Genomic DNA, 27,970 nt, shown 5'->3' on the forward strand with positions numbered 1-27,970 from the left:
AGATTTTTTGTTGAGGTAAGAACCTAAAATAGCCGAACAGCTGCCATCGCCAGGTCAGTGCACTGTTTTTGATAAATTCAATAAAACCACGTCATAAGGAAATAAAGCTGTTATCATTATTATCATTATCATTGATGGTAAAAATAAGGATTTCTTTATACAATACCCTATAAAGGAAATGTGTGGTGTACTTTGAGCCCAATAAAGTTATGGGTCATCCTGATAGGCCAACTCTATTTCATCCATAAAAATATTACATACATGTATTTAATAGCAAAGCATAATGTTTTCGTACCGTACCTGAAATCTTCCGCTACCCTATGACATCCAAAAGACAATAACGACAAAAGCTAAGCTATTTTAACATGTTAACCACCAGCAGCCGAGGCCCGGGGCATTGTTTACCAACACTTACCTTTAACTAATTATTGGTAAAATAATGGGCATCACCTCGCATAATTACTGAGAGGTACGGCCCTGATCCTCACTGTGTCGACGTGACTCCCTACTACGGAGTAGAATACCTGCATTCAAAACTAAACATGTCTTCTTCAGATACATATTTTTTTACATACATAAAGACCATTGTTTTTCAACTCATATTGTGTTGTGTTGTATATCAATATCAAGTTAAGAAATATAATATTATAATTAAACGTTTTTACAACTTTAGTATGACGAATTAATAGGTACCTACTACCTACTGAGAAGGTATTGAGTAATGCACGCGAAGTGCAAGTGTTTGCAACGTGTATCCAGTAATGTCTATGTCATATTATTAGAAGCTAGCTTTAGCATACTTTTGGCATGACAGCTCTCCTTTGTTCGGTTTTCGTAGACTTCCGACACCAATAATACAGGAAATATTTAATTGCATAACTAAATAAAATATGCAATTTAAATTCTGTCACAAACTCACAAACAAATCATGCACATTACTTTTAAATTATTGCACTTCAGAAAACTAGTTGCAACCTTACAACGCATCGTAAGTATATAACAAAAACTACTTACTTACCATATTCTATGCTATTGTGCTTAATATTCCTTATCAAAAGTTGATGATCACTTAAATGGATCAATGTTTGAATATTTGGTGCAAGTCATAAACCAATGATGTTTTTTTTACCCACACAAAATATAAACCTAAATAAAAATATTATAAAACCAGAGTCGTTTAGTCCAGTAGTATTGGTACATAAACTAACAATCTGTCGATTTCACAGTTGCGAACGTCAAGTTTAGCAGAACTTGAGTATGGAATGCAGCACTCCGCTTGCCTGAATTATCATTGAGTACGACTTAAGTTCATTGTTCGATAGATTTACTCGAGTGAGAAACTGGGCCTGTGCTGGGACAAAATACGGAAAGAATGTCCTAGAAAAACCTTGAACTTTTTATCAAACATATCTGCGTTCTTTATCTTAGGTAAATAATTGAGATTGCATTTGAAGCATTATAAAAAAGGCGGTAGGTTTTTCTTGTTGAAAAATTAACTCTTAGTTAAAAAAGAACCTACTTATACTATACTTAAGAAACTAAACCACTGTAAAGGTGTAAATACTGCAAATTGCACTTAATTGCAGTCCTAGCGATAAAATTAACATTAAAAACATATGGACAAAATTATCAGTGAACGAATCAAAAACGGGGCAATCTAAATTTGCTTTGCTTCGGTTTTGATTGTTTACTGATAAAATACCTTAACCTATGCAGTAGGTATCTGGTACAACATGTATTTATGATTCTACAATTTTCCTATGCTGTGGAAGAAACTTTTTTTGCTTCAGATAACTATCAAAGGAGCACGATCTGTAGATTATCTCTAGACTCGTCTTGAGGATAACAGAGTAATAATAATCATCTTCTATTCGATTAGTGTGGTTAATGCGTAGTTATTGTTGGTATAGAAAAAAAACAATACATAACAATATTTTTTATTTTATTTATAAGTTCAGCTCAAAATACCAACCTTCAATTATTTACCTACTTACTGATTAAAAACAGTGTTTTTTAACTACTAGTTAATTGTTGTTACTGTATTTTTTTTGCATCCTGGTTATAATGTGACACGATGTCGCATTCTTGACAAGTTATGGCCAAATCACGCATCCCATTCAGTATTATTTTATATTTATAAATTAACACAAGTGCGTCCACTTCATCGGATTTGCCGTCGCTGTTTATCCATCCATACATTTATTAAAGTCCGTTTAGTCCGATAATAATAATAATGTCCTCCTAGCCGAATTTCGACCACGGCGGCCAATCTCAATTGAGATCAGCCATCTACGCAGGAGTAGATTATAGTGCCCAAGTGTGTGCGCAGTACACAGGAGCACTCTTTGTTCCATCACTCTCATAGCCCAATGGGACGGATTGACCGACACGACTGGAGAGAGCTAGGCGCAGGACCGACTGCTTTACATGCCCATCCGACAGCATGGATCGTTTCACTGTTTCGGACATCAGGTGATCAGCCTTCTATGTCCTAACCAAACTTGGAACCACAATTTAGAAACACAAATTGATGGACCCACCCGGGAATCGAACCCGGGACCTCTGGGTCATGAAGCGAAGCTTCTACCACTAGACCACAGAGTCCGATACGTACGATACCGATAGGTGGACGCTTAAATTAAGGCTCATTTGCGGATTTGACATAAGTTCCACAACCCGCCACCTTTCTTTATAAGTAATCCTATTGGTTTATGTAGGTAGGTACTTTATACAATTGATTGATTTTGCTGACTATGTGCATCTATAAAGTAGCAGAATGCAATTTATTTGTGCCCTGGCCGACGTCCAAGTTCAACTGCTATCTACTGGTTTTATACATATTTATACTATTTTATTCATTAAGTACCTAACTAAACTATTTATAGAAACACACTATAAAAAGAGCTTCATAATTTTATTATGCAATATACAATAAAACAAACACTACGAAACTACAACAATAAAGGCCAAAAACATCAGCATTTTTTTGTGTAAAACCACTAAAGTACCTAAATAAATTTAAATCTGTAACGCTGGAGTTGCAGAAAAAAACCCTAGCCTGTGTATCTTTGAAAGATTTACCTAAGAATTAATGTATAAAATACATTTGATATAATAATGTGCCTATGGGTGTTCATATAACATTATATATTTAAGGCACGTATGGCTCGTCTGTCTGTGTATAGCGCCGGTCTGAGAGCGGCGCGCGCGCATTCTCTCACTATCAACATCAAGAGACGCTAGTTCAATCCCGTGTAAAATGTATGCTGTGATTTTTCAACTAAGTCATCAATGAAATTAGTCGCAGATCACTGAAACTTTTTTATATTTTTGATTGTGTGTGAGACTTTGGGAATGCAAGACTGAAAGACTTGGAAAAAAACTGTGATAATGGTGAAATAAATATTTGTTTTGTACAAATTTAGGTACCTACTAAATAAGCAAATCAAGTAAAGCCTTGATTATCAAGAGTGGTTATAGTGCAAATAGTGTTTTTCAAGAATGAAGAAGTCGTATAATGTGACCACAGTGAAGACGATATCGGGTAAAGTGGACGAGAGTGAGAGTGCCGGCCACGACCTGAACAACGTGAGCTATGACGATGCAGTCGAGTATACAGGTAAATATTATGAATCCCGCGGGAATTCCGGGACAAAAACGTACCTACCTTTGCAATGCCAGTTAGACTTTGTTTTTCCGATCACTGGTGCTGGATATAGGCGTAGGATTTATACATATACTTATAGAGCTTTTCAATAATCCTGAAAGAGACAAGCAAATCATAGTTAGTCGGGTAACTGAATGATTAAAGGCAGGTTTTAAAAACTATCAGACCAGTCCTCCAGCATCCACCCGGACCGATGATAGTGTTCCTAACAAAACTGCCTATACACGTTTACAAACAATAGAGGTAATTATTATGTTTCACACCTATTAAGGGCCTTCGTTCGCACTAGTTATACTTCTTTTTTTGCTATTTTTGCTGGAAGAAGTACCTACCAAATACCAAACATTGCGCTCTCAAACTTCGTATTTCGAGAAGATAGAATGACCCTTCTGATGGTGGTGTCAGGACTTTCAGGCGTAAGTTCCTACAGGTTTTTCATTTCCATCTGAATCTTCTCTACCTATAGATAAACAACTATCGCGGTAGTAGACAGATAGATATACGAAGTTTTTAAATGTTATTAGGAACGGCTTTCAGGCGAAAAGTTTATTTTATGGGGTAATTTACATCTATCCCAACGTTATAAAAGAGCTTCCAATTAAAAGTAGGTACCGAACAAATGGTTGGGGTTTTTATAACAAGCCATGTTATGTTTCGAATCTGATTACGGTCTTTTGTGTTCAATTTCTTGATAATTAATCGAAAAGTAAGTACATTGGTATCGATTCTGAAGGGCACATTCTAATTTTAACGCTGTCAAAAAACGCTTACATTCTCTCTAAATTTATTTGGCATTCTGAAGGCACCGTTTATCTCCAAAATTAGAGACGTCACTTTAAATTTTGAATCTGACAGCGTTAAAACTATTCAACTTAGGTTAGATGGTCGAATTGGTATTCTGAAGGTGCCATTTTTAGCGCTGTCAACTTAAAATTAGCAACTTTCTTCCTAAATTTAAAAGGGGTCTAAACAGGTGCCTGTTAAAATTACACAAAAATTTCTAAAAGTAAAACCGTGAAATATATGGGAAATTGTTGTTGTAGGTGCATAAATATGGATTTAACTTAGAGCTGATGTGTTGTTTAAGCATGTAAAGCTAATTGCAACGACGCTAAATTAATATTTTTTACGAAACTACGATGTGAAAGTGACTCTGTTTTGTCATATTATTATTTCTGATCTTTGGACTGAATGACTGAAAAACGTGTTACTGACAAGGTAGGCATGAACCGGGATGCTTAAAAACAACTTAAGTTATTGTTCTAGATCTAATAATTAATCAACACACCTACTGATCTACTTCAGGAATTACACTAGCCGTAACACCTCGGCTTTCCTCTTCCAAACGGACCGGCTCTACATACATGAGGAACACCTTAACCTTAACTCACCTACCTGTGTACCTATCTAACTCTCTACTCTCTCCCTTTCAACTTGTAAGAATATTTTACTTAAAGTGGTATCTACATAGCTCAAATATTTAACTACCTATTTTGTTACAGGAAAAAACAAGTTACACCTAGGTTACCTTTTATCTGAAAAATATGCCTGACTTTAAGAAACTTATACTTATATATACTTACTACTATACTATTACTTTTTATGAAAGAAGAAAGAAATTTTATGGACGTAAAACTTTATTTGGGTGAATAACACACACAACACACACTGGTTGAGTAATTTTTCTGACACCAATATACACAATTGCTTGATTTCATTTCTGTATCTTATTTCCATTATCCTTCTAGTTAGTAGGTAGGTAAGGTAGGTGGTCTGATGGTAGTTTTAGTATTGTTGTCCCAGAGAGGATTTAATATCTTGTATCCAGCGTTTCATGTTTAGTTTATGGGTGTGGTTGATTTTTCATTTTCTTTGTTGTTGTCACTGAAAAATAAAGTAAGTATAGCTAAATTGTATGGATAGTTGACAGAATAAGCTTATCCTTTTAGGTAGGTACACAAAACTTTAAATATTAGAAACGAAAACGCTAGAACACAAACATAAGTAACCAGATGCCCAACTGATAAAAATATTTATTTAGATTTTACGTAGGTAACTTCCTAAAATAATTCGTAAACTTGCACACAAGCACCTTATCGATTTAACAATTGCATATTGCAAACACAAACATAATAATTAATACTAAATGTTTGTTTTGTATTGTAAAGATTTAACAAAATTACTTTAAAAAAATAGCGGCAAACTTTTCGGCGGAAAATTCAATATGGCGGTGTGGCGCCGCGCCGGCGGCGGCGCACCTCTCTTGCAGCCCAGCGCGCATGCGCCAATGCGCCATAGAGATGTACCTAGTGCAATGTTACTGGCTTCCGAACTATGCTTGAATGAAAAAATAATCGATGCTGGATCGATTCCTGGGTAGGTACTTTTATTATAATCATATGCGTTTTTGGTAAATATAAATACGTACTCATAGGAAATAAGTAAGTACTGATAAGTTATTTGTGCTATTGTAAGTATTCGATACTTTTCAAATTCTATATACTTTCAAACTCGATACTTTTAAAAACTTATGAATATCATCCCTTACACAGTTATCTACTTAAGTATATAACGTAACATCATCATCAACTATTAAAATATTAAACATTTAAGTAAGTAAGTACTTTTACATTAAATATCGTGGATAACACATAGATGTAGAACTTAGTACCTACATACTTTACTGAAAAACAATTGTTTAAAATATTCTAGTGCAATAATCGATTATATTCGATTATTCTTACTATTTTATCAACTTACCCCATCCCTACTCTATTATATTTTTTTAAATCACACCATAGAACACTATAGAAGCATTTTCTAGCCAGAGTTACCAGTTGCAATAATGAATTATGAATATGTTACATAAATATTTGAAATTATCACGAAAACCAATATAAATGCAGGGTATTTAATCCTTTTAATTATTTTCAACTACTATTTAGGATAATTAAATTTATTTGGAGTGCTTTAAGGTTAAAAAAGTTAATCGATATTTTAGATTGTAATATCCTTAAGTACATGGCCACACTCATTTTAAAGACGTCAAATGAGCCTTCTAAATTTAGTTCGCCGTTAAAATCGTTGCCTTCAGAATAGCAAAAATTAGCGCTGTCAGTTAAATTTAGAGATTTTAGCTCATTTTAAAATTAGGAAGTGCGCCCTTCAGAATCGGTACCAATATCATGTTAAAATGTTATAAGAAATAAAGATTTGTACTTAATTATTGTGCAGCATTGACCATAGTTTATGTTGGGAAATTTTATAGTTTTATACAATAAGTTTCAATATAGTGAGCTAGTTTTATGCATTAACTACCCCAAATTTTTACAAAAGCTACAAAGCTGCCTCATGGCAGATGCTTTTGCAAAAATTTGCAAACGTTTCTTTTGTATAATTTTCCATGATCGTATTTCGTAACAGTCCTAGGTATATTTATAGTTTATAATTTCTTGGTGATACATCATCAGCGTAATCCGGCCATGTCTAATTCATAACTCTTAAGGTGACTTGGATAATTATCATAAGGAACAAGATAAAAATCAATGGAAAACCCTTACACATTATTAGTTATAGAGGATAATGAAGTTCTTAGGTTCATTGTTAATCAATTAACTTACATAACATAAAAACTGGTCTCTGCAAAAGGGTTTAAACCTGCCACGTATGTAGGTATGTTATGTAAATAATAATATCTAAAAATAAGTGAACGACCAAATAAGCAAAAGTTGCCGGGTCTCTTAAATCTCAGGGCTGTGACTTTGAGCATTATATAATTGTGTTTTTATTTAATTTGGTTCTGGTTTTTAGACTTCTCTACAAATAAATCTCAGATGTAAAAATATATACTCTAAGCTCAGATGCAATACCGACGACATATGGCATATGACATGTAGTAAGAAACCTCCGCTGCATTCAGAGGACACTCAAAAGCGGATACCCTTCCGAAAGAAATTCATCGTAGACTAATCTTTGAATGTCAATGTGAATTATTTGAAATTACGATGAATTTCTTCCAAGAATTTCTTGTTTTTCCACATGTGGGAAAAATCAATAGAAATATCCGCTTCAGGGACCCAATCAACAGCAGCAGAACAAGCTCTTACGGAGACTGTATATATTTGCTTTTCTAAGTCGTCTAGTCGACTCTCATCAAATCACGACTCATCACGGGGACGGGTCTCCTTCCAATGAAAAAGGGTTTAGGCCTAGTCCACACGCTGTCACGCAGTCCACTCTATATCCAGAATGTTCACTTTATTCCTAAAATCCCCTTCTATTTCAGGCAACGGCCCCTACAGCTATCTCCTCCTGGCAGCCTGCAGCATGATCAGCCACGCCGTGTCGCTGGACCTGTTCGGCTTCGGCGTCATCGTGGCCGCGTCCGCCTGCGACCTGCGCCTCACCATGGCGCAGAAGGGACTGCTGTCGTCGATACCTTTTGCTGGTAAGCATAGCGAGGTATAAGAGAAAGGGAAGTCGTGGCCAGAACTTATGTAACTTGCTGGCCAGTGACAGATACGGATGGAAGCGCCTGGTGTCAGCCCCAGACTTCTCAGAGGTGTAGGGGGAGTGAAAAAGAACATAGCGGTACACGAAGTCGCCTTCTCGAATGTATCACCTGGGTTATTAGCGAAAGACGCTAATCTGACTGACCAATCCTTTGACCGCGGTGATAAACCCCAGTTTGCCCTAGTGTTTGTCACTAACACGCCAACAAGAAGCTGGCAAGTCAGGGTTCATTAATATTATGCTCATTACGTCGAAGGTCCAATGAGTTGAAACGAAAATGATCAACGATGTGGTGGTCAGGGAAGACTCGTAACTTCGTGTTCATTGAATTTTTGATTTTATTACATATTGTAACTCTTGAAATCTAAAGAAGCTATGCCACATTGCTCCTCGATATATTCTTGTAAGTATTGGGTTTTAAAAAGCAGAGACGCATAACGAACGAGTTTGTAGCCCTGTCGGAGGAATTTACCATTTCCTCGGTCCAGTTCCAGTTGCCAACTTGAAATAAAACCGGTATTTAGGCGGGCCTTGAACTTCAATCAGAATGTTTACCTTTTGTTAGCAATATCTACTATATAGACTCAATCAGTAACTAACTAAATAGAACGAAAATAATTAATGAAATTAGCAACCTTTACATGAATTTTTCTTATCGGGTAGAATATATGATGAATATTGCAGGTATCATTATCATAAGTAATCAGCAACTAAACATACCTAATTTTACAGTAAATATTGACCTGATTTATTTTTTCCAAGATTCCATGACGTTTTCCCAAATAATACTTGCACTTGATTTAAAAATACATGAATGAATGCTTGCAAATTGGAAAAGGAACCCCCATGGACTGATACTAAAAAACAGGTAGGTAGTATGTCTATTGGTTAACCAGCGACGGTTGTGATCTATCTAAGCATTTTACAACCGATCAGTGTAGGTAATCCGAAGAAGCGAATGTAACCGTTGGGCGTAAACATATTTATTGGGGCGTATGGGTTGTACCACCAAGCAAACCGTATGAAAACCAAATTGCGAAAAGTGTCGTCCCAAAGTGAGAAAAGCTATTGACTCGAGCACGCGATGGCGTTGGCGTTATTTCCTTATAGCCTGGAGGGTCACCGACAATCCACAAACAAACGGACGAGAATTGTCACGCAAGCGTCTGCTGCAGTTTTTTGTCTTTCACGGCTCGGCTCATGTAAAGCGTGCCTTCGTTCGTTCGTCGATTTCGAGAGTGACCCCCTGAAACCTTCTCCTAACACTCCTAACAGCCAGCCTCCTCCCTCCGCAGGTATAATATTCGCCTTCCCATGGGGCTACTACGCGGACACGGCGGGGCGGCGGCGCGCGCTGGTGCTGTCCACGGCAGTGGGCTTCCTGTTCGCGGCGCTCAGCAGCCTGGCCAACCAGTGGTACACCATGGTGGCCTGCAAGTTCATCGGCTGCAGTTTGTAGGTATTCTTTTGTGGAAACTGTTTGAGAGTATAGTAGTTATTGAGGTCAGCGGCCGCTACACGGGTTCGCTGTCGATGTCGATGTCGATAAACTCGTTTAATGCGTGTTCTACCATGCACTGCTTCGTATTATGGCGAAACGCGATATAGTGACGTTTATGTACTTTGATAACGGACCCGTGTAGCGGCATCATAATCATGATGATGTTTTCTCTCTAGTGTACTGTGAAAGATGGATGAATTGGTTGTTGGGTGATGCTTTAGAAAATGATTCTTCGTTCTGCTTTTCTGATCTTACACACCGGTTTTACACGTAGTAACTTCTGGGCCATTTTTTTCATGAAATATCGCATTGTTTTGTGTACCTACATTATTAGGTTCATTACCTACTGCTTGCTGTATCATTCGCATAACCTTTGATGATGTGCTTATTTATATCCAAAAATATACATTGTATGTCTAGCTATAAAATATTATTTTATTAGGGATAAAATATATAACCAGTTTATGATTATAAAGGATGCGTGCCAATCCGGTTCCCAAACCAATGATACAAAAATAAAACCTGCACAACTTTTAAGTTCATTAATCAAAATCTGGGTACATTTGTTAGTTCTTCCAGTCTTTATACAATGTTGCCCTAACCGGTTACGATCTTACGATTAATAAAAAAACACAGTTTTATATTTATGTATCGATCACATTTTTACTTCTTCCCAGGAAACTATAAACCTGACTGGAGACTTTGAAAGCAAGATTTTTTTTGCTCAACCATAGCTTTACTAGCTGATTAATTTAATATTACTAGCTACTATGTAAGAACGTTTCTTTTCTACCTTTACCACCACTTTCACGTCAGTCCAGCAACATCCGTAATCAAATTCCTGATATCCGAATGCAGTAGGCATTGAAGGGTTACACTCGCTTGAAAATAAACGAACAACCCTTATTTATTTCCTTCGACCTAGTTTCGTTTTTAGCGTTGCAACGGCAACGTTCCGAAACTTCGTTAGCTAGAGCGAGCTCCCTGCGGTAACTATATTTGCGGACGACCCCCCCGGGATGAGCAAATATTAATCATACCTGATCCAATCACACCCTGTGGCAATGTACAGGGTGTTGCAAAATTGGTATAGTAAGCCGAAAACCGGTGACTCAGATCATTTTGAACAACAGCGATAAAAAGTGAATTTTCAAAAGTTCAAAAGGAGTTTCTATGATATAAAAATAAGAGAAACGTCAAGACACCCTTCTTCCGGCTTGCTATATACGTATTTTTAACACCCTGTATACATAGTATCAAATGAACCGTGAGAACATGGAAAGTGGATTAATTAATCCTTCAACGAGTAGTATTGTATCACTCGGACACAGATCAAGCAATTAACACGTCGCGTCTGTTGATAGGTTCACACAATCGCACGTTATAATTGTTATAGAATCTATAATAAATTTCCTAAGTACAGAATTATACAAGCTTAAATTCTAGGTATATGTTGACAAACTAGCCAAAGTCAAAGATTTATCAAACAAATATAATCAGTCATCACTTTTAAACGGTTCATACGATTTTCATGAAGGAAAGAATAGAATTTAAATACTTAGTACAGAAAAAAAAACTATCAATTTACAGTTACAAACAATGCACAATGGGCAATTAGACTCATATCTAAGATAACTCTCGATTAACTCAACATTGAAACGATCGATCAATACATACTTACATCGATTACAGAGAATAAAGCTAAGACTATTTAGGTACAACCTAATGTCCCCACTGCGGAGGCTCGGGTTTTAGCCTAGTCCACGCCTAGTCCATCACGCGGCCCAGTGCTGTAGTGTTATGACTATTATGCCACCGATTTTTCATAATTATAATACGTACTATTAACCAAGCAATCGATAACAAAATCTACTGAGGTAGAATGAGGCATTAGGTACTTATTTATTTAATATCGAATAGCAAATCGATTAGATACTCACAAAGGTATATTGGACAATCTTACCAAGCCTGTTACATAGATAGATAATTTAGGTTCAGTCGGCTCACATAGGCTTCTATAAAATTGCAAACTCGGCAAATGCCATCGAATGCGGTCAAGACCCTCTACATTTCCAGGTACTAAGTTTAGTTATTTTGTAAAATTACCTTGAGTTGCATAAAATATAATTTTAACACAATATCCATGGACCTTCGATAATAAGCCGTGGACATAGCTATGAATGGATATGACCCTTCATCTATATTCTCTCGTAGCCTCCATTTTCACCATCTTTCGCTATCCTGATCCATCATGGTCCTCACATTGTATCTCCGTACCAACCTCACCCTTACGCTCATCACTCTATTATCTTATCTTTTCCCTCACCTATTTCACGGTGTCAGTCTCCCTTATGGCCAAGACTATCTGTATCACTTCCACCCACATAGTGCTTACTACCTGTTTCGCTTCCACCCCCATAGTCCTGACTACCTGTCTCTCTCCCACAGCTCGACAGCTTCGTTCAGCATCACGATGACGATGCTGGGCGAGTGCACGGGGCGGCGCCAGCGCGGCCGCTACCTGCAGATCATGAACAGCATCAACCTGGCTTCGGAGGCTGTGTCCTTCTGTAAGTTTTCTGTAAGATGATATACTTACACATTGGGCATGGGCAGTTTCGATCGTAAGGCCGGACACCTATCTACTGAGTTACGATAATAATCAACGGGTAGCTGCTCGCCAGGCCACACCACCCGGCCTAGTTGAAGGATCCTCCCTTTGAAGTGGGAATGCGCTACGACCTTCACATCTCCATAGGGGTTTGCTGAGTTGCAATATCCATCAGTAATCAATTTTTCATTTTTTCTTTACAGTACTGGCCCTCTACATCCTACCCCTACACATAACCTTCACTATCCCTGGTCTGGGCATCACGTACCACTCCTGGCGTCTCCTGACGCTGGTGATGGCGCTGCCCATGGGTGCCGGAGCCCTGCTGATGCTGTACCTGCACGAGAGCCCCAAGTTCCTGGCCAGTGTGGGCGACGAGGTGGAGGCCATGAGGGTGCTGCGGAGCATGTATGAGCGGAATGGAGGGGTTAAGGGAGAATATCCGGTGAGAATTTTTTCTGCATATTAGAAATGATTACGGTTTATCAATGCTTTCTGACCTTGCCTTCACTCTGATTCTGTTACTAAGTATCAACGGATTCCCTATTTGAAGAATAGTCCATGGTCTATAAGTTCAATGTATACGTATAAGTGTGGACAAGTCCGTGTCTTATATGCTTGGAAAAGGACCAAATCAACAAATACTTTTGAGAGGGCTTGAGGAAAGTGATTCAGTCCATGTTTTGTATTCTCGACCTTCATCATCTGTTCCTATGCTAATATCGGTCGGGTTGGAAGTGGGGTCCCAAAAAATACTCTACCCATTTCCCACTTTAATAATGAATCAATCCAATTTCCAGGTGAAGAGTATACTAATAACCTCACCCAGCTCGAAGGACTCCAAGGAGTCGTTCTGCAGCTCGATGGCAGACCAGACGCTGCCTCTCTTCAAACCACCGCTGCTGATACGAACGGCACAGCTGTTCTACCTACTCCTTATCATCTGTAGTACGTAAGTATACCCACCGATGATTAACTAGACTTAACATTGCCATTGTAGCATACCCTAGTCTAGCACTAGTGCTAGTAGTTCTTAAACTTCAACTGCTGGATATAGTTAGAAACAACTATCCGGAGAGTCACCATTTTTGTCTCTATGTAGCCTTTCTCATTAAACCCTACCTATTAAGTTCGTCAGTCCAGTCGGCAAAAGGTCATCCACTACGATTGCCTGTCCATGATCTGCAATCTAGAAATGTTTCCTCAGTACCCAGGTCTTCCACAGCAATTCTAGAATTCGGTTATATGTTAATACCCGTGATTTTGTATTTCAGAAACAACGTGTTCGTGATGTGGTTCCCGTCCATCGTGAACTCTTTCTTCCTGTCCCTGAACAACAGCACGCAGTCCGGGCTGGACATGAGCTTCTGCCACCGCGTCATGGAAAACCCGGCGCATGCACACTTTGAGGAGGTAACCTACAGTTACATAATATTATATGTTTCTTTTCAGAGACCGCTAGAAATCCTACTCAATATGGAAATCTGCAGCCCCTACACGGGTTCATTATCGACGTTGATAAGCGCCTAGGCGTTCCACCAATGACAGCGCCGGCAGTATTTACGGCAAATCATAATATAGTGATGTTCATCTAAGTTAATCACATTCGAGGCTTTTTGATGAATTAAATAATCGCAACTAATACTTACATATAATATTGGAGTATGGAGCGCCATAGACCGGCTTAACGGTGTAATTAAAAGCGCGCTTTCGAGAATTAAAGCTCAGAAACAGTCTATAAGTACTTAATTTACCCTTGGGAGTTTCTAATTTCTTTGAGAAGCCCACTTGTCTGTAGGCCACCATTTTGCGCATTCTCCAAAGCCGTACTATGATATGAACGCTGTCTAACCAAAACCTCCATCACCTTCCAGACAACAATATGCACGGACACGATCTCCCACCACACCATCTACTGCGGCATCGCGTACGGCGTGTTCTTCCTGCTGCTGAACCTCGCCATCAGCACCGTCTCCAAGCACCGCCGGGTCGTCATGGTCAGCACGCTTGTGGTCTCTGCTGTCAGGTAATTTATATTTGTTAACCTTTAATGGCGCTGTTGAGGATACCAGAATACCATCTGTCTAAACAAGGGTTGAAATGGCGAAGGGGAAGAGAAGGCCAGGCTGTCCCTGTACCGCCTGGAGGCGGTCAGTTTTTTTTTTACATAAGAGGTTAGGAAAAAACTGCATAATTAGCGCACTAAGGTGGACTTATTGAAATTAAGAAATTTCTTCCAGGCAATCTTTGATTGGTGTAGATCGGTCGTATGTATAAGTAATGAAATTCTGGACCTTGTCAGGTTAAGCTTCTAAGTATACATAACTATATACAGTATACATATAATCGTATCTAAAGTCTGTTTTTTAATCTCAGGCCAATAGAACGAAAAGTCACTTAATAGCGGAACAATGTGACTGTTGATTATCTGTCAATATATTATCTGATATTAAAAAAACAGACCTGAGGTAACGTTACCGTTAGCTACCAATATACATAGGTATACTATATGTACCCATACTGAAAAACTACACCTAATTACAGGACCAACTAAACGGGAACGCTTGTTATATTCCATTTCAGCTGCGTGCTGGTGGACCTGGTCCGGGAGCCGGTCTCCAACATGATCTTCTTCGTGCTGCTGCAGAGCACCTCCATCCTGCTCGGCATCGCTGGCTCCTACTTCGTTGATATGTTTCCTACTAAGCACAGGTATCATTCGTATCAGTATCATTACACCAATCTATCTCGAAAGGCGTCGATCAGTCGGTAAACCACTGACCCGTTGGTCCGATGACATTAATCCATTATGCTTTTCCTAATAAAAAAATTAAAAAATAAATTAAAATTAAAGAGGAAGAAAGTGGCTGGACCTAACTGCATGAGTGTGGTATAGGACCTTGAGATGAAGTAGGACTTGGCATAACATGAAGGAGGTCTTATACCTTGCAGTGGGTATACATAGGCAAATATTTTTATCAAAAAGCTCCTAAACACTCTAATCCGCCTTCTTTCTTCATGTAACCACTGCTTGTGACCCTGGTTGGCTGAAAATTACATTCTGCATTTGCCAATATGCAATATCTACTTATTTCAAAACGCTACGGTATCACAACTAATCAGGTAGATCTGTGTGACCGGCCTATTATCCAGCTAGGTTCTAAGTCCCTACATTAAACCACATTCTCTCACGGCAGGGCGCTAGCAACAAGCCTGGGCATGATGATCGGGCGCGTGGGTTCGTTCGCCGGGGTGAACCTGGTGGGCGCCACCATCGCGCGCTACTGCAACACCATCTTCTACAGCTGGTCCGTCTTCGTCGCCAGTAAGTATACCTTCATTTATTTATTTATAGACACGTTATTGCATACAAAAATATACGCAGACAAAAATACAAAGTAAAAAAGTTAGTACTTACACAAAAGCGGGCTTATTTCCAAATATAAATTTCTTCCAGCCAACCTATTTATTCCAAAAGTTCAAGAGCTAAGAATAACTATGATAGAAGATTTATTTATGCCGATGACGTAGCTTCAGAAGTTTTACAGCCTGTATTATTGATCACACGTTTTTTCATTATTTCAGGTGGAATTTTAGTGACGCTGTACCTGCCATCGGATAACAAAGTTAACTCATTAGGTTTAAATAAAAGTTAGTTAAGTATTTTTGTCTTTAAGTTAACCCTATTAAGATCTGCAGAAGAATCGATAACTATAGGCTTAGTAATGATATGAACCTAGATATAGCTGGATGAGCGCAGAAGTATAAATATGTGGTGTAATGTTCACACATAGTAGTCTATGGTCCACACAAGACGTTAGAACGAGTTAATATTCCCGTGGGTTTAACAAATGCAAATAACGATGACTATGAATTCTCATGTAGTACGTTATACCATAATAAGTACCTGAGTATTAGGTAAGGTTAGGTAAACTGAACTGTTACAATATTTACTTAACAGCAAACAGAAGTCAGAGACAGATCTGATTATTATCTAAATAAAACACAGGCAAATAAACTGTTTTATAATACAGGTTTATTTGTATTTATACAAAAATCGTAAAGATAATAAAAGTCTTAATTTGCCTTATCAACTAGGTGACTTATTTACTAGGTTCATGTTGAGATTTCTTCGGATTTTTTCTTTGTTGGTCGTTTGTCTAATGGGAGCAGGAACGATATGCACGCCGTCACTAAAACAAAAAGGCTTCATTAAAACTTGATGATACAGAAGAAGCCTAAACGGAATGGAAGTTTTTCTTATCATATTAATTATATTATGGTTCAGAAATTATATCATCCTCATAAGAGACAAAAAGTTACCGATAAACTGTTAAAATCTGTTTAGTTTTAAGTTCGTCATAATTATATAATGTTAATGTTTTAGTTCATGTGTCAACAGATGTCACTATCCCTTACCGTACATCGCGGTGTTAAGATTTCTTTGGTTTTAATGACTTTGTGCTTGATACGATTAAACGTTACTTCTGTCAGCAAATAGTGGTTTGACTTGGACTTGTTCATGGTCCTTCGTTAGCCGTATTGCGGAATCAGATAGTCAAATTTTTGATCCGACGCAAGTATCGGGGAACAAGGATTCCCTGAAGGTGCTTCGGGTGGTTGGCCAGAGCGTCAGCCAGCGAGAGCAGCCAGTGCAGCGCGGACAGCTCCAGCATCGGCAGAGCTCCTGGGTGCACCGTGGCGGATGACAGCAGTGGCGCCGCGAGCTGCGTCACCCCATCTGCCACGCAGCGGCAACAGGACGAGCAAGGGAGTGGATCACAGAGGCCGGTAATCTAAGTGAACCAACTGTGAGTACATTTTGACAGTATCAGTTTGAGTAAACCCCCTCCAAGTGTCAGTGTCATTCTCCGAATAATTATTGAAGTGCCAGTGTGTCAGTGTCAGTCAAGTGTCAGTATGGACATTAAGAAAAAAGAATAATTTGTCTTTGGTTCTGTAACGTTCTCTCTCTCATAGACAGTAGTTAGAATAATTATTAAAATTTAGTTAGAACTTAGAATAATTTAACAAATATTGGTCAGACGGGGAACCTATGCCCGATTTTGGTTCTGTGAGAAACCAATCAAAAACTTGTAAAATTTTCAAAATTTTCTTTGGACTTAGCAAATTTCAAACATTATTCTACTTTTGTCAAAATGTCGTCTTCTATTAAAAGTCAACTTGGCTCAATTTCCAACATTGTTAAAGCGTATGAAAACTACAAAAAGGCACCAAAAGACCGTTTAGCCAAGGAATCATACTTACAAACCAGACTAGAAGCGTTAGAATTTCATTTCAAAATTGTTACTGACAACCACACAAAATTACTCTCTGAAGCATCCGATGAAATACTCGATAGCCATGAATACTTTACAACCGACATGTACTCAGAGGTAGAGGAAACGTACATCATGTACAAGGCGGACTTAAAGGAAGCTCTATCCCGCTTCATGCCGAGTGCATCGGCTGCTTCGGAACAAACAAACAAACACGTAACTACCAAGGGGGAAACTCAGGTTCACTTGCCAAAAATTTCCATACCGGTGTTTTCTGGATCATATTCGGAATGGATACCGTTTAGAGATTTATTCACATCGTTGATTCATAACAACGAGTCATTGGACAGCGTGCAAAAAATGCACTATTTAAAAGGGTATCTCTCTGGAGAGGCCGAGCAGCTACTAAGGTACGTTGCGATCACAGCCTCAGCCTACCAGGAGTCCTGGGCCTTGCTAAATAGTAGGTATAACAACAAAAAATACTTAGTGAACTGTCTAATGAAGCGTTTTATGAATCAACCCAGTGTTGCAAATGAAACCTCTAGTGCAATTAAAGACATGCTTGATCTTGTAAATGAAACAGTAAACGGTTTGAAGAACCTTGGTGTGCCGACAGACTCCTGGGATGTTTTCATAATATATGTAGTTTGTTCAAGATTGGATCCGGAATCACGTAAGGGTTGGGAGGTAAAAATAAGTACTTCTGATGAGCTACCAACCTTGAACGAACTACGGGAGTACTTAACATCACGTTTTAGGTCTCTTGAGTTTTTAGACACCAAATTCAAACCGAAACAATCGAAAGTCATGCACACCATGTCAGACGGAAATAATGAAGCAAATGTCATTTGTGCTTACTGCGACCAAGGTGGGCACAAAATTAGTAATTGCCAGAAGTTTTGCAACACTGATTATCGCACTCGAAACGAGTTTGTTCAAACCAACGGTCTCTGTTTCAACTGTTTGGGTCGTAACCACTCTGTCAACATCTGTCGATCATATAACAAATGTCGCATCTGTAAACATAAGCACCACTCCTTGCTTCACCCGACGACAGCTTCGGGGCCGCAAGCGAGTGGGTCCAAGTCACACATTGCCGTGGAAGTCAATTCAACAGGGGTCGATGAAGTCGTCGACAAGAATTCATTTGATAACCCTGCTACACCATCAAAGGTATCAACACATTTTTCAAAGAAAATTGCATCTAATCAGGTTCTGTTAGCAACCGCTCTTGTCAATGTAAAAACAAGATCTGGTCAGGTACACTTACTTAGAGCCTTGTTAGATCAGGGTTCGCAGGCATCATTCATAACAGAATCAGCGGTCCAGTTACTTGGACTCAGGAAGATGCCTACACGAAGTAGCATATCAGGAGTAGGCAGTGAGAAAAGCACTCTATCCTCCAAGTACATGGTGGAAACACAAATTCAGTCTCGCCACGATCCAGGTTTTCAAGTCCAGGTACGTGCGCATGTTCTAAGTGCAATTACCAGTTTACTTCCTTCTGACAAGGTAGGTAGGCTTGATTGGCTTGAGTCAATGGAAATTCCATTGGCCGATCCTCAATACCACACTCCAAACAAAATTGATATTCTGCTTGGAGCCGACGTTTATGGTCAAGTTCTAACGGCTGGACTAATGAAGAGTCCTCGCGGTTCGCCAATAGCACAAAACACTGCTTTAGGGTGGATCTTATCTGGGCCAACTCATCAGGAGAGTGACGATGACAAACAAGCTTCAAAACATTGTTATCACAATGTTATTATCAGCATGCATTCTCAAGTTGACGACAATGACATGCTAAAGAAATTCTGGGAGATTGAGTCTGACACTTGTGATACCAAAATTCTTTCGCTGGAAGAACAGCTTTGTGAAGAGTTTTATGAGAAAACTACTCAACGAGATTCAACGGGTAGATACATTGTCAGACTGCCATTTCGCAACGATGATCCCCAGTGCAAACATGGAAGATCCAGGGACATCGCTCTTAGAAGATTTCACTTGCTCGAACAACGATTTAAGAAAAACCAAGAATTTAAGGCCAGGTACTCCGCTGTCATACAAGAATATTTAGACCTTGGACATATGGAACGTGTAGCTGATGATGATCTCAACAACGATTCAGCTTATTTACCACATCATGCAGTCATACGAGAAGATAAAACGACAAGCAAGGTCAGAGTCGTATTTGATGGATCATGCAAAGGTGTAAACGGTGTATCTCTTAACTCTGAATTAATGATCGGTCCCAGATTGCAACAAGATCTACGCCACATCGTCATTAGATGGCGAATGCATCCAATCTGTCTGTGCGCAGATATCGTTAAAATGTATCGGCAAGTAATCGTTGCAGACAAGGATGCCGATTACCAACGAATTGTGTGGAGAGACGATCCCGATTCAGAAATAAGAGACTACAAATTAGTCAGAGTTACTTTCGGAACTGCGTCTGCCCCGTACTTAGCAGTGAAAACAGTACAACAACTTGCAACCGATGATGGCAGTCAATTCCCGATAGAAGTTGTGAAAGGAGCGAAATCTGACTTCTATGTGGATGATCTGTTAACTGGTTGTCAAACAGTAGAAGAAGGAACAAGGATGTTCAAGGAATACAGCAAGTTATTGAGACAGGGGGGTTTTGATCTTCAGAAGTGGGTAACAAACAATAAAGAGTTAGCTGAAATCATGACGGGTAAACCGGAAATTCAAGACAGAAAGGTTGAGATAAGGACCGACGAAGTGGTTAAAATCTTGGGGTTAGCGTGGAACAAGGACATTGACGCATTTGAATACACCGTCCAGCTTCCCGACAATACTGGTCCTGTGACTAAACGAAAGGTGATTTCCAGCATATCTCGTCTCTTTGACCCTCTAGGATGGGCAGCGCCTTGCATTATTGTTGCTAAGGTCACCATCCAAAAATTGTGGCTAGCAGGCATAGATTGGGATGAGGAACTACCTGAAGAATTGTTGAACGAATGGTTATCATACCAAAGAAACTTGATCGACATTACGAAGTTAATTATCCCAAGGTGGGTTGGGGCTAGGAATAACGACGTACATATGGAGTTGCAAGGCTTTTGTGATGCGTCTAACATAGCATATGCCGCTGTGGTATACCTTAGGATTATAGACTCCGATGGCAACATCCATATCAATCTTGTTACAGCCAAAACTAAGGTTGCTCCAACAATGCAAGTTTCGATTCCTCGACTTGAGTTGATGGGAGCAGTTCTCTTGTCAAGATTAATTACTGAAGTGGGTCGCGTGTTGGGAATCAACCATGCCAACATACACGGATGGACAGATTCTACTGTTGTATTAGCTTGGCTAAGTAGTCACCCAAGTCGCTGGTCTACGTTCATCGGGAACCGAACGTCTGATATCCTGTCCAGGTTAGAGAGTACACAATGGTCTCATGTACAATCAGCTCAAAACCCAGCAGACATAGCGTCCAGAGGATGTTCACCTGGAGAACTTGCAGAGAATCCCATGTGGATTCAAGGGCCATCATGGTTGAAAGATCAGTCCATCAATTACCAGAGACCAAAATCCATTTCAACAAACTTAGAAGAAAGACATATCAAGGCTCATGTAACTGTAGATGAAACCAAAACATTTTCTGATACATCCTTCTGGGAAAAATATTCATCACTGCACAAACTAGTTCGCATTGTTGCAGTATGTAGGAGATTTCTTGTGTACAAAAGAAGCCATAAATTTGGGTCTCACCTCACAAAGTCTGAAATAAATGATGCATTAGATGTATGCATTAGGCAGTCTCAACTAATATGTGATATGGAAAAACTTAAATCGTTATGTCCATTCCTTGATGATAAGGGTATTATGAGGGTTGGCGGCAGACTTCAAAATGCAAGCCTTGACCATGATGCAAAGCATCCAATTATTCTCCCTCATAAGAGTCATTTCACAAATTTAGTGGTAGACGACGCACACAAGAGGACATTGCACGGAGGACCCACTCTTATGTTGAATCATTTACGCACAAAATACTGGATAGTAGCAGCCAAGAAACTTGTAAAAGCTCACGTTCATAATTGTGTCAAATGTGTTCGACATGCAGCAGCAACAAAGACTCAATACATGGGTCAGCTACCAGAAAGCAGAGTCACACCGTCTAGACCATTTTTACACAGTGGAGTAGACTTTGCCGGACCCATCAACGTTCGAATGTCCAAGGGTCGGGGAAATAAATCCTACAAGGGCTATATATGTGTCTTCATATGTATGGCAACTAAGGCTATACACTTAGAAGCAATCAGCGATTTAACAGCTGAAGGGTTTATTGCTGGATTTAAGAGACTAGTGGCTCGTCGCGGCCACGTCAGTGATGTTTGGAGCGACAACGGTACTAACTTTGTTGGGGCATCTAGGGAACTCCACAAGCTAGTCTCAGCTGAAAATTCCTCAGTGGCAGTTGAGATTCAAGAGTGGTTGAGTGATAATAGCGTCACATGGCATTTTATTCCTCCCCATGCACCAAATTTTGGCGGGCTGTGGGAAGCAGGAGTGAAATCGACTAAGTTTCATTTAAGGCGAGTGATAGGTGACTCAACTTTGACTTATGAAGAATTAGCTACTACTTTAGCTCAGATAGAGGCGTGCCTAAATTCTAGACCCCTTTCAATATTGTCTGATGATCACCAGGACCCCACACCGCTCACACCAGGCCACTTTTTAGTCGGTGAACCATTGGTGATTGTTCCTGAACGCAATTATGAGTTATGTAACATAGCATCATTGAAACGGTGGCAACTGACTCAAAGGATGGTGCAAAATTTTTGGCGCAGGTGGTCCAATGAGTATTTAGTGTATTGCATGCAAAGGTACAAATGGTCCAAGGTCATTCCCGAACCTAAACTTGGAGATATTGTTTTGATTAAGGAAGATAATCTTCCTCCTGCTCGGTGGTTATTAGGCAGAGTGGTTGCAAAACATCCAGGATCAGACCAGTTAACTCGTGTAGTAACCTTAAAATGTAATGGATCTCTTATTAAACGACCAACATCAAAATTATGCATACTACCGATAGCAAGTTAAGTTAGGTATCATGCATAGGTTTACTAGTTATGTACAATCAATGAAGGTTAAGTTTATGTTTTTAATTTTGTTAATTTTAATGTTATCACGTGGTTTATTGATGTAAACCGCCCTTGACCTCATGGTGGGCGGTAAATGGAAGAACGGCACCGCGTTCTTGGTGGGCGGAATGTTTAGTTTTAAGTTCGTCATAATTATATAATGTTAATGTTTTAGTTCATGTGTCAACAGATGTCACTATCCCTTACCGTACATCGCGGTGTTAAGATTTCTTTGGTTTTAATGACTTTGTGCTTGATACGATTAAACGTTACTTCTGTCAGCAAATAGTGGTTTGACTTGGACTTGTTCAAAATCTAAGAGCTATTCTGGCGTTGGGATGCACAAGGGATGGGAAACACCAAACTACGAAGCTGTAGAGCGTCCACATCTTAAGAGCTTCTAGACACTAGATAATATATGTACTTACATGGTTAGTGGCTATTGCCAGATTCCACAAAAAGATTCACGCTAAGACTCTTACCTAGAATAATACACGAGAACACGTTGAAGGAGAGTTCACAGTTCCTCATGAGCAGGTCCTTGAGGATGTTGATCCCCACGATGGTGCTGGCGCGGCCTACCATCACCGTCAGACACACCGCCATGGCACTGGAAGCAAGATACAACAGTTGGTTAGTATAATCCATGATATTCAATGGACTAAAGTTGCCGATATAATAATAATAATAATATATGGGGACATCTCACACACGGCCATCCGACCCCAATTACATATGAATAATAGACCCTCTCGGAAGAAGAAGAACACCATATAATATATATGTAGTTAGCTACACATATGAATGGAAAACTACTTGTACCGTAAGTGCGTGGGGTAGATATCGACACTGAAGCTGGTGATGATGCCCATGCCGAGTACGGGGCTGAGGTACACGGCGAACAGCAGCGCGCTCAGTGGGAGCTGGCTGCTGTAGTTCAAGCACAGGCCCGCCGCTGCTGAGGTTAGCTGGAAGATAAAGTACTATATGGTCAGCTGCTTAAGTAACTATACACTTTTGTTCCTTGTCAAACTAGCTACATAACAAACTGTCAACGTTTTGATAGGCAGTTTGTGAGTTTGACAAGGTACAAAAGTGTACAACTACTGACTGTAACATCACACAGCCGAACCGAACGTCATCCAAGTAGCTAATACTTTCCCGACTGTTATACACCCAAATCAAGTTCTAGTGTTTGTCACTGACGAAAAATTCGTCAAGTTACATGATGTAACTTACATCTTCTGAACAAGTGTTATCTTCTACTTTTAATTCTATATCACCCAACTTCCATAATCTTTTAGCGTGACGGTGCCAAATGCTAGAGTCCACCTGTAGTAAGTGTAGCAATATATGTAGGTTACAGTTCCACAATATCTATTGAACATACCTGTATGCCAATAAGAAGTCGGCGTCTTCCAACCGTATTGATGACACCGCTCATGGCGCTATTCAGTATCGTGAACAGAAGGGACTCAGACAGAATTACCAACATCGCAGTCTGATTCAAAACACACGTCCCCGAATTGCCAGCCTGAAAGAGGAAGGAGACATTAACGCCCTGGAAATAGGTAAAATTAATGCAACTGACAAAGGAGGAAGCAAGGGCAAGCCCACAAAACTGCGAACGGTTTTGTCAGTTTTTCAGGGCAAATGCTTGGATTACTATCGCAGTTTTTTGCGATTCCACGAGTAATCGCAGTTTTGTGTACAAGCTCTAAGTATACAGTAATTAGATTTGAGGATGGTATATAAATAGTTACCATTTGTTCCATTGCATAAGTTTGTCCCGCCCGGATCATTTGACAGATGGTGAGGTTGGTCTCGCCAGCCTCGATGGTCCTCATAGCGGAGTCAGTTATGAATGGCAACCACATGAGGTAGGGATTCACACTGAAATTAAACAATAATAATAATGTCGACGAAATCAAGAATTCACGATAGCCAGCCAAAGTCAAAACAATCAAAAGTGCATATCTTATCTTATACATACTAGAAATAAAAGAGACTAAGGCAGTACTTAACTATACCAATCTAACAATATCCAATTCTCTCATAAGGGTGAAGCCCCTTTGGTGTCACCGCAAAGGAACAGTTCGGTCATAAATAATATAATATCGGAGCAAAGACCGAGGCTACACCCCAATGGAACCGCGCCCTTACTTAGTATTAAACTCACCACATATAAATCCCCATAAATAACAAAGAGATGACGATGGTGTTCTTCAGTAGCGGCGGACTTATGATTGGAATGGACTGCGCCTTCAATGTGGCCCACAGGCCTATAGCCTTACTCGCCTTCATCTCTTCTTCCAGGACCAAAGACTTAACCTAAAACCAACCATAAACCCTTTAAATATACTGTTTTATATACCTAAAGGCATTGTATATATAGGTTGAATTCTATGCATCTTACATGGTAATTATCTGCAGAATCGCTTTTGTTGATGGAGTAAATCTTCTTCAGCACTTCTAAAGCCTTATCTTCATGACCAGCGCTAAGAAGGTATTTAGGGCTTTCAAAACAGAAGTAGACGCCCAAGAAGCCTAACGCACAGGGCAGGCTGTAGATCATGCAGAGCAGCCGCCAGGAGTTGAAGTGGATGTCGAGGAGGCTGATGTAGAAGGAGAATGTGAGGGGCAGAATTGGGATGGCGAGGACTGTGGGAAAAAGAAAACTATGTTTTTATAAGATCGAAGATATTTTGAGGAATGTGGATCTTGGTAATTCGTAAGTATCTTAGTTTTTGTCGACGTAGACAAACTCGTTTAATGCACGTCCCACCAATCAAATCGTTGCGGTATAGCCATAGAGAGCAAAGAGTTGGGTGAATTTTATCAATGTGAGTGTCTTTTTCCCTACAGTATAATCAGTTAATCAAGTATACTATGAATTACTTAGCAGTTACGCACAATCATTCGGAAGTTCACTAGATTCTTGTTTGCAAACAACGTCATGTCGTTATCTTCGTCAATCTAATAATAGCAAGTTGCTATCGCGATCATGAATGATGATGTTTGCTATGCCGTGAACCAACCTGCCATACATCCGTTGGCAGCTATACACATGCTGGTAGACAGAATGATCATGGCATTCCTCTTGGCCACCGGCGTGCATTCACTGAGCATCGTGTTGGCTAGCGAAAATGTTCCCGACATGCTGAAAATTTTTAGATTCAATGTAAGGTCATCGGTTCAGCTCACTTGTCTTAGAAGACTTTCTTTGGAAGAGGCCTACATAGGTAGCTGTAAACAATCGTTGGATAATAATGATAAGAAACGGAAATGTTTATGCAACTTGAAATTCAGTAATGACGATTTAGGTCCGACTATTAAACAACTAAAGTGCAAGTAAAGCATATGGAACAAAGTTGATGCAAATTATTATTTAACGTACAGTCAGCTGCATAAGTAGCTATACACATTTGTACTTTGTCAAACAGGCAGTTAGTGAATTTGACAAGGTACACAAATGTATAGCGACTTATGCACCTAACTGTACATGAAATAAATAATTAAATAACACACTTACGCACTAGCAGACACGAGTTTGAAGGCACTCAGCACGACCCAGTTTGGCGCCAGGGCGCTGAGCAGGCCCGTGGTGAAGCCGAGTACGAGGGAGACGAGCAGGACCAGGCGCCTGCCCTTAGTGTCCGCGAAGTAGCCCCAGATGTGGGAGGTGGCTATGATTCCTGGGGAATAATTCGTAACACATAAAGTTTTGAGTCTACTGCAACTGGGTACATTTTGTTATTTTGTTTTTGGGTCATGTGTATATGCCATTATCTATTTCTAGCAAGAAGATTATTGACTACGATTATTGGATAGTAATGTTTATGCTTACGGTGCGGTGTTCACCCCATCATAAGCACAAAATGCGACCGCTAACTCCCTGATTTTTATTAATAAAGAATAAAGAATAAAGAATAAAGAAATTTATTGTGTAACTTACTTAACTTAACATTTTTATCTTAGTAAGCTAAGGTAGGCTATTATAACTTATATTAATAAAACTTATATTAATAAAATTGGCGATGAAGACGAAACTCCGCTTTCGAAGACCAACACACATAATCTTCAAACAGTTGAATCGATTTTCATGTAACATGCCTGAAAACACTCGAAGTAACATCGAAAATCCGTTGAGCCGTTTGGGAGCTACAGAGACGTTAAACTTATAACACCCCTCTTATTACACCAGAAAGGCTAGCACGGGGCGCATTTAAGACAAGTCAAAAGTTTTGCATTGCCCTCACTCACATCGCGCAGCCTCAAGAGCGAACGCGACGGATAACTTTTGTCATGTCTTAATTGCGTCCCATGCTAGCCCTTCAGGAATAAAATAACAATTCATACCGAACATGGGCGTAGCAGCCCGATCACAGTCAGACACACATACAAGTTAAACTTATAACACCTCTTTTAGACCAGGGGTAAAAACGTCATACCGAACATGGGCGTGGCGGCCATGAGCCCCTGCTCCACGCTGGAGGTCCCCAGCTCGCAGGCGCTGGCCGTGGCGAGGAAGCTGACGGCGGCCGTCTCGAAGAACATGGCCATCACCAGCGAGCCGCACAGCAGCAGCATCGCCAGGTTGAAGCGCCCGAAGCCTGTGGAGGATTATGGTTTGTTGATCCGTGTTCAACGAAACCACGTGTCAAGCTGTCAAATCACGGACTCGGGGTCAAGCATGAGCATGACACAACACAAGCTGAATACTGTGCTGTATAGGAATTCAAAATTTTTGACCAATAGAATAGAATAGAATAGAATAGAATAGAATAGGTTGTGTTAACTCTAAGGATAAAAGAAAAGAGTCCAACAACGCTCGATTTTCAACGGGTAAAATATGGTAGGTTATACCAGTTATACATAACTATAACAAATAATAATATTTATGTTGTTGCATGTTGATTTTGGCACTTTTTTATGTTGCAAAGTTAGCGTTGACCTTTTTGATGTTATGGATATGTTATAATATATTTTATGGAATGTGCTCAAAGAAAGTAGGGAAGAAACTATTAAACAATTTCTAGAGTATTTGAAATTCGTTTGTTTACCTGTGGCGTTAAGGGCTTCTTCAAAGCCCACGGTTCCAGCCTTAACACCCATTTTACAACTTTAATTTCAATTCACTCACAATTTAAGAGTTTAAAACATTAATTTACGTTATGCCATTATAATGAACGTCTCTTGGATCCACCAGCACTATTTTCAGTATTTACGCATACTGAACAATGTGAAACACCTAATACTCTCGTTCTCAGAAGGAAAGTAAACATTATATAGGTA

At 39.5% G+C, this 27,970-nt stretch overlaps 3 protein-coding genes and 1 long non-coding RNA gene across 5 annotated transcripts; 2 read left to right on the plus strand and 2 right to left on the minus strand.

Annotated features, from left to right (window-relative positions):
* Positions 1-3,161: 3,161 nt before the first annotated feature.
* Positions 3,162-15,954, plus strand: LOC105384671 (synaptic vesicle glycoprotein 2B). The gene is made up of 11 exons (XM_048621790.1): positions 3,162-3,619; positions 7,953-8,114; positions 9,475-9,634; positions 12,129-12,250; positions 12,495-12,736; positions 13,092-13,243; positions 13,566-13,704; positions 14,166-14,317; positions 14,875-15,003; positions 15,489-15,616; positions 15,877-15,954. Exons 1-11 carry the CDS (start codon positions 3,502-3,504, stop codon positions 15,945-15,947), a joined length of 1,575 nt encoding a protein of 524 aa, XP_048477747.1. The 5' UTR covers positions 3,162-3,501; the 3' UTR covers positions 15,948-15,954.
* On the minus strand, positions 4,488-5,928 carry LOC125488656. Of its 2 annotated transcripts, none has more exons than XR_007266391.1 (2): positions 5,851-5,928; positions 4,488-5,551 (listed from the first exon to the last, which is right to left on the minus strand). It is a non-coding gene; the product is annotated as an uncharacterized LOC125488656 (long non-coding RNA). The 2 variants fall into 2 exon arrangements; XR_007266390.1 differs by lacking the exon at positions 5,851-5,928 and adding an exon at positions 5,760-5,807.
* A 351-nt stretch (positions 15,955-16,305) lies between the features above and the next one.
* LOC105384638 (organic cation/carnitine transporter 7) lies at positions 16,306-27,937 on the minus strand. Its single transcript, XM_048621725.1, has 11 exons — positions 27,739-27,937; positions 27,127-27,288; positions 26,208-26,370; positions 25,714-25,835; positions 25,092-25,336; positions 24,855-25,006; positions 24,439-24,568; positions 24,066-24,209; positions 23,498-23,643; positions 23,158-23,285; positions 16,306-16,484 (listed from the first exon to the last, which is right to left on the minus strand). The coding sequence occupies exons 1-11, from the start codon at positions 27,788-27,790 to the stop codon at positions 16,408-16,410; spliced, it is 1,521 nt and encodes a 506-aa protein (XP_048477682.1). The 5' UTR covers positions 27,791-27,937; the 3' UTR covers positions 16,306-16,407.
* LOC119694152 lies at positions 17,450-22,961 on the plus strand. Its single transcript, XM_048621724.1, has one exon. It carries the CDS (start codon positions 17,451-17,453, stop codon positions 22,632-22,634), a length of 5,184 nt encoding a protein of 1,727 aa, XP_048477681.1. The 5' UTR covers position 17,450; the 3' UTR covers positions 22,635-22,961.
* Positions 27,938-27,970: the final 33 nt, after the last annotated feature.

The sequence above is a fragment of the Plutella xylostella genome, chromosome 6, assembly GCF_932276165.1.
Source record: "Plutella xylostella chromosome 6, ilPluXylo3.1, whole genome shotgun sequence".
Classification (NCBI taxonomy): domain Eukaryota; kingdom Metazoa; phylum Arthropoda; class Insecta; order Lepidoptera; family Plutellidae; genus Plutella; species Plutella xylostella.